The sequence below is a fragment of the Hemiscyllium ocellatum genome, chromosome 26 (assembly GCF_020745735.1).
Source record: "Hemiscyllium ocellatum isolate sHemOce1 chromosome 26, sHemOce1.pat.X.cur, whole genome shotgun sequence".
NCBI lineage: Eukaryota > Metazoa > Chordata > Chondrichthyes > Orectolobiformes > Hemiscylliidae > Hemiscyllium > Hemiscyllium ocellatum.
Window position 1 is genome coordinate 38,495,475 of NC_083426.1, and position 9,582 is coordinate 38,505,056.

Consider the following 9,582-nt stretch of genomic DNA (forward strand, 5'->3'; position numbering starts at 1 on the left):
CAGGATTACAATGATTCGTAGGATCTACGCTGAGTTCTCAGCTTTTCAATGTATAAAGTAAGTATGTGGTAAATCATATAGATAATTTGCTGATGACATTAATTTAGAACACACAGTAAGTAATAAATGGAATCAGGAAGTTATGAAAGAAAATAGATGAGTTAAAATGAAACAATATCAGGAAATGCAGTTTACCCACTTTGGATCCAAATCAGATATAGAAGAATATTTTCTAAATGAAGACAGAAGGACCTGTGGAGAAATAAAAGTTTGCCTACTTTTATGGATCAAGACTATCACAGCAGCTTTCAGAACATCAGCGTTAGGAGAGCTAGGATAACAAAGTCAGGAAATACACCTCAGTTGCATGGACCCTAAGAAAGACCTCACCTAGATGAGTTATTTAATTGCTACCTTGTTCCTATTCTCATAGCATGCAATTCTTTCAACATTTGAAGTATTTATACAATTGTCATTTGAAAATTGCTTGACTTCTTTACATTACCACAAGTTAAAATCATACTTGCTGTGTAAAAGATCTTTTCTTTCTGTCACCTCAGATTCTTTTAGAAGAGTTTGGTGCTGGAAAAGCACAGCCAGTCAGGCAGCATCCGAGAAGCAGGAAAATCGACGTTTCAAGCAGATGCTCTTCATCAGAAAGTCCTGAAGAGCTTATGCTCAAAATGTCGATTCTCCAACTCCTCAGATGTTGCCTAACTGGCTGTGCTTTTCCAGCACACATTCTTCGACTCTGATCTCCAGCATCTGCAGTCCTCACTTTCTCCCAACTCTGATTCTTTTGACAACTTGCTTAAACCAGTCTCCAGGCCACTGAAAAGAATTTTTCCTGCTTACTCTGTTAAACTCCTCGTGATTTTGAATTTCTTAAATGCCTCCATAATCTTCAAAGCTCCAAAGAGAAGAACTCAGTTTCTCTCCACGTAGCTGACAATTTTCCTCTCTGGTTAAATATTATATTAAATCTCATCTGCACCTGCTCCAAGGCCTTGATGTCCTTCTTAGAAGTAGCTAGAGCTCATCACAATACTCTCACAGGAGCTAAACCAATGTTGAAAAGGTTTAGCATAACTTTAGACAGAGGCAGAACAAAATGTCAGAAGTCAACAATTCCTATAACTTTTTGAGCTGCCTTTTCAACTTGTCTTGCTATCTATGAAGAATTTTGGGAATCGATCCTTGTTCAAAAATGCATCATTTAGTTAAATTTATCTTGTCATTTTTCCTGACAAAACGAGTCACTTTTCTGTCTACTTCTGCACACGCTTCCCAGGTCAATTGTTATCTGCCTCATTCTTTACTGCACAAGGCTTAAAATATCACTTCTGATTGTACACAGCAATAAAAAACAATAAAACAAGTCTTCTGTATCGATACCATGGCAAAATATACATTTTTCTCAGACACTACGAAAGCAAACACATTAGAGTTACATAATTCTAAAACTGATCTGAATTCAGCTGAATGATGCCTTCTGAACTGAAGGCTAACAAAAGAGAGAAAATGTATAAAAATTAATTCCAACATGCATATTGCAGTCACAGTACCAAATTCTAATCTAAATATTCAAAAACAACTGCCAGCAACTGGAAAATTCAATTCCAAACCCAAAGAAAAGAAAAAGTTCAAATTCAAATGAAAATAAACAATAAGTACTGAAAATCTCAGCAGGTCCAGCAGCATCTGTGAAGAGAAACAGAGAGTTAGCCTACAATGACCACTACAAATAGGAACAGGAGTAGGCCATTTCACCGTTTGAGCTTGCGCCACCATTCAATAGAATCATTGCTGACCTGTCATTCCTCACATCCAACTTCCTGCATTTTCCCCCAAAACCCTTTCTTCCTCCTACTGATCAAGAATCTATCTCAGCCTTAAATATACACAAGAACTCTATCCCCACAACTCTCTATGGCAAGGAGTTCCAAAGACTCTCAACACTCAGAAGAAAACCCGCCATATCTCAGTCTTAAATTGGCACCTCATTAATCTCAAACTATACCCTCTGGTCCTAGACTCTCCCATGAGGGGAAACATTCTCTCAGAATTTACCCTGTCAAGCTCTTTAAGAATATTTCAAAGAGATCACACTTTATTCTTGTAAATTCCAATGAGTAGAATCCCAATCAGTTTAATCTTCACTCATAAGACACTCTTTCCATTACTGGGATAATCCTAATGAATTTTCTCTGAAATGCAGGTAGATAGGATAGTGAAGGAGGAGTTTGGTATGCTTTCCTTTATTGGTCAGAGTATTGAGTACAGGAGTTGGGAGGTCATGTTGCAGTTGTACAGGACATTGGTTAGGCCACTGTTGGAATATTGCGTGCAATTCTGGTCTCCTTCCTATCGGAATGATGTTGTGAATCATGAAAGAGTTCAGAAAAGATTTACAAGGATTTTGCCAGGGTTGGAGGACTTGAGCTAAAAGGGAGAGGCTGAAGAGGCTGGGACTGTTTTCCCTGGAGCATCACAGGCTGAGGGGTGAAGTTATAGAGGTTTACAAAATTATGAGGGGCATCGATAGGATAAATAGACAAAGTCTTTTCCCTGGGTTCATGGAGTCCAGAACTAGAGGGCATGGGTTTAGGGTGAGAGGGGAAAGATATATAAAAAAGAGAGGCCTACGGGGCAACCTTTTCACGCAGAGGGTGGTATGTGGATGGAATGAGCTGCCAGAGGACATGGAGGAGGCTGGTACAATTGCAGCATTTAAGAGGCATTTGGATGGGTATATGAATAGGAAGGGTTTGGACCGATATGGGCCGGGCGCTGGCAGGTGGGACTAGATTGGGTTGGGTTGTTGGCATGGACAGGTTGGACTGAAGGGTCTGTTTCCATGCTGTACATCTCTATGACTATGTCTCCAATATAATGATACCTTTCCTTAAAATATGGGGACCAAAACTGCTCACAGTACTGTTGATCTGGTCTCACCAGCACCTTGTATAGTTGCAGTAAGATGTCACTACTCTTATACTCTCACCCTCCCTTAAATAAGGGCTAACATTCCATTTGCTTTCCTGATTACCTGCTGCACCTGTGTGCAAGCTGTTATATCACAAGTGTCTTTATGTTGCAGCTTGGCTGAAGTACATTCGCTTTCGTCCTTCAAAACTATTAATATATATTGCAGTCTCAGCACCGATACTTATAGAACTCCAATGGTCCCAGGTTACCAACCCGAAAATGAACCCTGATCCCCATTTGCAGTTTCCTGCTCATGAGCCAATTCTCTAACCATGTTACCACCAACACCACGGGCTCAAGTAATTTCAGGTGAGAAATTTATCAAAATGTGCACTGACATACTTTCAAAAGGTTATACTTCACGAATAGTTGTATAATAAAAATATAATTTTTAACAGCAAAACTTATTGCAGATTTTAATTTTCTTTCCCATCGTTTTCATAAATGCAGTGATGACAGGTTTGGAAGAGATTCAGTAATAGCAACTATGTAACCACCATTGATTGTCAAAAAAACATCTGGTTCACTAACATCCTTCAGGGCAGTAAACCTACTGCCTTTATCTGATTGGCCTATATTGTTCTCCAGACCGACAGCAATGTGTTGATTTTGAACTTCCCCAGCTCTCTTTGCCATCTCAATCAATTCAAGGACAATCAAACGATGAGAAACAAATGCCAGCCTTGCTAGCAAAACCTAAAACTCTCAAGAACCTTTTTAAAAATGCCTTGCTTCAGGAATTGAATGACTTACTGTAAAACATTTAAAAAGCAAAACATGAGTGACAATGCAGGCTTTGATTTAAATTACAGTTAATCAATGACATGGCAACTCATTAACATCGACATTAACAAGGGTGACCATTTTACTGATGTTTCTATGAATACTATTTGTCACTGAAAATTAAATAGCTAGAAACTCAAGTTGCACATTTTCCCAGATGTTTTGTTTCATGACAAGCACCATACATGAGGCCAACAGATCACCACATGAACTCCAGGCCACAATTCCAAAACTATTCTAAACTATTTTGAACTACTTAAAAATGTTTTAATTGGTCTGTTTTACAAAAAAAAGCATGACCATTCTTTGCAGAGACAATTTCGACATTAGTAGACGCATGTTTAAATTATGAACATTTAGGATTGGAAGGATGTTCAGGAGAAAAATCATGGAGCTTGAGAGTAAGAAGAGGTCTTTTCTGTACTTAGAAGATTACCTGCAGCGAAACTCTCAAAGCATCTATTTCGGGACTAGATTAGATCTGGTTAAATATCTCCCTCCAACCTTCTGACACTTTGACATCCTAAAAAAAGTTCATCTTCACAAAACTGAACGCAAAATCCATCTGCCTCTATTTTAAAAATCCAAATTACAAAAATCACATCGATACATTTTTATCATAAAATGCATGTGCAGGTACACAATCCTTTATGAGAAACACTTGGGGCCAGCTAGTTTTCGGAATTTTTCAGATTTTGGAATAAATGACAGTTTCACGGTGAAATTTTTAAAATCTTACCAAACAGCAGATGCACCAGTGAGTACTGCAAGCCCTGAGACAGAATTGACGCCTGCGTGGGTCAAGTGGGTGTGGAGTTGGGTTAATTGTTTATACGCTAAACAACTGTTATGGAGAAAAAGCCTTCATGAAAAATACTTCGGATTTTGCAGCTTTTCAGATCTCAGGATTTCAGATAAAGGATTGTGATCTGTAATACCTTAGTGCTAAACAATAAAGTCTCTTTCTTCACATTTCTTTTCCCTGCCCAACAATACTAATTGGAAAGTTCTGAAAACGTTTTATCTTCACCATTTTCTATACTGGCACGTCTGAACTTCTCAGCCAAGTTTACTGTAATCTACATCAGCACCTTCTTTTACCCCACTAATTGCCGAGGTTTTTGTGATCACCTCCTAAAAATCACACTGCGCAGTAGTCACTTTGATATTAGTTTCCACCTTTGTGAACAGTCAAAAAGAAATATGCTGTTTGATACAATAAATTTCTTGCTGTGTAATCACAAACTCACTAAACAGGCCTAAGGTCATCTCTTTTGGTTTTAACAAATATGTTGTGTACCTCACATTATCCTGGAAGGGTAAGGTACATCAAAAAGTTTAAACAAAAGGTGAAGTTGGCTTTTTCTAGTGCACCATTACTAGTTTTCTTTTCTAAATCTACAGTCGTGAGAAGAGTGGGTTTTTTTGATTATATATTGAGATTGATCACTTGATTAAACTTTAAAACTATAAAAGCATCGGTACTAATCTAGCCTGAAGCAGCATTTTTACAGCAATAAGACTACGTATTTTCTGGGCCTCTAAATTGTTAAGGTGCAAAGATGGTCTTCAGTAGAGTGATGCGTTTTCTGTTGGAAATGGCAGATTGGGGAGAATTTCCAAGTTACACTTAATAAGATCCTGGGGAGTGTTGCCAAACAAACAGATCTTGGGGAGCAGGTTCATAGTTCCTTGAAAGTGGAGTCACATGTAAATAGGATAGTGAAGATGTTTGATATGCTTGCACTGAGTATAGGAATTGGGAGATCTTATTCCAGTTGTACAGGGCATTCATGAACCAGTACTGGACTTGTGTGTGCAATTCTGGTCTCTCTTCTATAGGAAGGAAAATTGTCAAACTTGAAAGGGTTCAGAAAAGATTTAGGAGGGTGTTGCCTGGGTTGAGCTATAGGAAGAGGGTGAGGAACATCAGAGGCTGAGGAGTAACCTTACAAAGGTTTATTAAATCATGAGGGGCATTGATAGGGTAAATAGACAAGGTCTTTTCCTGGGTTGGGAAAACTAGAGGACATAAGTTTAAGATGAGGGGTAGAAGGATTTCAAAGGGATCTTAGGGGCAACTTTTTCATGCAGAGAGTGACGTGTGTATATGGGATGAGCTGCCAGAGGAAGTGGTGGCTGGTATCTGGATGGGTAAATGATATAGACCAAGTGCTGGCAAATGGGACTAGACTTACTTCGGATATCTGGTCGGCATTGATGAGTTGGACTGACGGGTCCATTTCCTTGCTGATCTATGATTCTGTGTACATTTCATTGCTATCAATAAGTCCTGCATGGTTCTGGAAAAGGTTAAGGAATCATTTACCCTGGAACATCAGCCATGGAATTCTTTACTAAACTCATAAACAACCCTAAAACTGACACTGGAGAATGGCAATCTCTCCCAGAGTACCATAGCATATGCTGTCTCAAAAGGATGGATACGGTGAAGCTAGCAGTGTGAGAATGCTACCACAGTCCCCAACAAGTGGTTTTCCCACTAGCAGGATTCTGCTGCCAAGTCAAAAAAAGACATTCTGCCTTTCATACAAATTAGGTGTGGCATATGTACGTCAGTGCTTATATGATGCTAGGTATGTAAGCTGTATGTTCCAAAGACTGGTGGATCATATGACACAGTATGTCACTTAGAATGTTAGGAACAGCTGAGACACTGACCATATCTAATCAGCCAATGTTTGCAAAACTCAAAGCACAGTGTCTAACATCAGATGCAATTCTGTGATTGGACAACATTTGCTAAATAATTCTGAGTGTGCAAAGAATCAACCTGAAACCAATTTAGGATTGTTAGTCAGACTCATTGTAATTCATTTGCAAGCATTAGAAGATACAAACATTAATATAGTTTCTGATTGATCAATGCAAAGTAGGCAACAATGCTTTATTGAGAGTCAGCCTACCTTGTTTAAAATGTCAACAAATTTTGGCAATCATCTGTCAGTTATCATGAACTGGTATATTCTCCATGACAAATTTCTGCAGTTCACTTGCCAAGCAGTCACCTCTCATACAGCCTAAATGTCATCTTCCTACAAATAGCCCTGATAAATGCAATATGAAAAGCTTTGACAGAAGCGTTATTTTTAGCAATACTAAAAAGGTTTTGTAATACCAAATGACTACCTATATGATAGTCATATTTAATCCTGATACATATGTGAAAGTATGAGGAACAATGCAACATGAATCAAAACCAGAATTTTGTTTTTTTGGAGAAGGAGGTGGTCAGCAGTGCTAAGAAGCAGTACAGTAATAGAAAGGCAGACAGAAATTGGAGCCAAACCAAAACACATCATAAAATAAATAGCTATCAAGGTGAAGATATGCATGAACATGTGGGCTAGAAACCAGGACTAAATAAATTGTTAACCACTCATTCAAGTGGATATACATATATGTGAATAAGAAGTGTTAGAAACAAGATGCAACAGTAGAAATGTGTGTGTTAGGAACACAAAGAACTTGGCTTAACCAAGAGCATTAAATTGAACATAAAATGTTCAAGATGATGAATTGAAAGAGTGGTATAAAAGGTCGCTATTTTCCCATCCATGAAATCTTCATAGTTTCCATTAATCTCCTCAATTATTTTCAATGTCTGTTTATGAACACAAGTACCTTAGGCTCTCATTTGCACTGAGCCAATTTAAGTTTGTCACAAATTTATATCCAGATCTTCTTGTTCTTCCTTCAAGGAAAAGGTATCCATGTTCATCAACTAGGTTGCCTCTTAGAGTTCCACTGAGTATGCAGGTGACTGTTAAGGTCTATAATTCCAAAGTTCTGCTGCTAATAAGACAGTATACCACAGATGATCGAGTTTCAAATGAACTGCTGTCTTTTCTTTATATTTAAGTATCAGTTAAGGGTGTCATCCTTTAGGAAATTCATGTTGTGTATTCTCTCTTGTACACTTTGGAGGACAGTCACAGACCATTTTCTATGCTGTGTTCTGCCACAGTTGAATCCAATACAAGCACAAGACATGACAGTTTCATACAGAACAATGAAATGATGGAAAAGAAAGAGAGAGCTTTCTTTCATCCAAGACCACGAGTGGATAAATTGGTGCAGTACACAGTTTATGTAACCTGAAACATGTTCTAACCTTGACAACAGTCATAAATGTTCATCATTTTCCATATTATATCTTCATTGCTCTAATTTGATGCAATTGGTTTTATTGTATTACAAGATCACTCCTCGGTTGGCGTTGCTTCTCCATATGATATGATATGAGCTACCATCAAGGACTCATTGGGAACATGGTGCTCCATGTCAAAATGATATCCTAATAGGTTTTGCTTTCAATAAAGCAATCCTTTACAAAATAATTCTTGCTCGACAACAAGTCATTTTTATTGAAAATAAAAATTAAGTAAGCTCTTTTACAGTATACTGATATTAGGCTCACTTCCTATCTGAAAATGCATAGGAATTATTGTATTGAGTACATACATCTGTATATACACAGAGAAACAACACTGCAATATGATCAATAGAATGGACCTTAACTTATTTTCTATTACACAGATACACAAATAATTAATTTAAACCCAGAGTGAAAACAATAAAGATTCTTTAAATTGCTGAATCTGACAAAGTGAAATTCGAACATAAATTTAAAGGAAATAATGATTTGTAGCATTCACAAACAAATCTTGTTCTACTTCCAGCCCCCTGGTGGTAGCGTGAAGACATGCCACTGACAGGTATTTAATAGTTTAAAATCCGTTAGGTCAAGTCCCCTTGGTCCACTCATTTACCTGAAGGCAGGTGCAAAACACAATGGACTACCTTTAGAGATTCCTACGCTGATTTAAAAAAAAAGACCGACAAAGTCTAAGAAAGCTGACACAAATCACCTACAAACAGGTTCCCGTTAACCAAAATAGACTCGAGAAAAGGTGTGCAATCACCCATATAACATACTGAACATTGTTGCTAAATACTCATATGGATCACTGATGGTCCCAAATTGCTCACACGCTATGTGCTGCAACATAGCATCATTTCAGCGTTATATAATGAGGCAATGCACAAATAACAAAATAATTCCCTTGCGGTCCCTGCACCTAGTTGTCATCCCAGAACGCTGCAATTTTTCCCCCTTGCAAGATTTTTGCTGCGGCTGGTGACTTATATCTTTTTTCAAAAAAAAAGTAAAAATAAATGAAGAGCCATCAGCGGCGGCGGCGGCAGCAGAAAGCCGCCCCGGACCGGACCGTTACCTGAGGTAAAGCTGAATTCAACTGGCGCTGCAGCAGATCTCTCTCGTGGGCTACCTCTTGCATCTTCTCCTGAGTCAGGGACAAAGTTTCCTGCGTCTCCCGCAGGGTCTCCATCAGCTTGTCCCGCTCGTCCAGCATGTTCACCATCAGTTGCTCGAAATTGGCGTCCTCGGCGCCGTTCTGGGAGCCCCTCTGGGTGAGGGTGTCCTCGCTGATGGTGGGCATCACCTCGCACATCATCCTCCCTCAGCGACCCCGCTCCCCCTTCACACACAATAAAAAAAAACCCGCAGTATCGATAATCCCCGTGGCTCTCTCGACATCAATTAAACCGGTTCCTCAATTCAGCCTCGCCGTTCACCCCAAGCACCGTGAGCCGCGCTCGCGCTGCTCCACGACTCAGCCGGCAGCCACTGCGCATGCGCTCTGACTCGCCTACCCGCGCTTGCGCATCGTCCCTCATTCACGCCCCCAAAAGCCAGCACTGCGTCACCACGACGCTCTGCGCAGACTCGATAATAATTCTGCCCTTCCACCACCTCGCCCCGCCCCC

General features: G+C 39.3%; 1 protein-coding gene across 1 annotated transcript in view; it reads right to left on the reverse strand.

The window, feature by feature from the left end:
* Positions 1–9,289, reverse strand: part of ppfia4 (PTPRF interacting protein alpha 4) — a 670,948-nt gene extending 661,659 nt beyond the window's left edge. The window contains exon 1 of the mRNA XM_060845158.1: positions 9,030–9,289. Coding sequence (XP_060701141.1) covers positions 9,030–9,269 — 240 coding nt within the window. The 5' untranslated portion in view covers positions 9,270–9,289. The remainder of the gene's footprint in view (positions 1–9,029) is intronic.
* Positions 9,290–9,582: the final 293 nt, after the last annotated feature.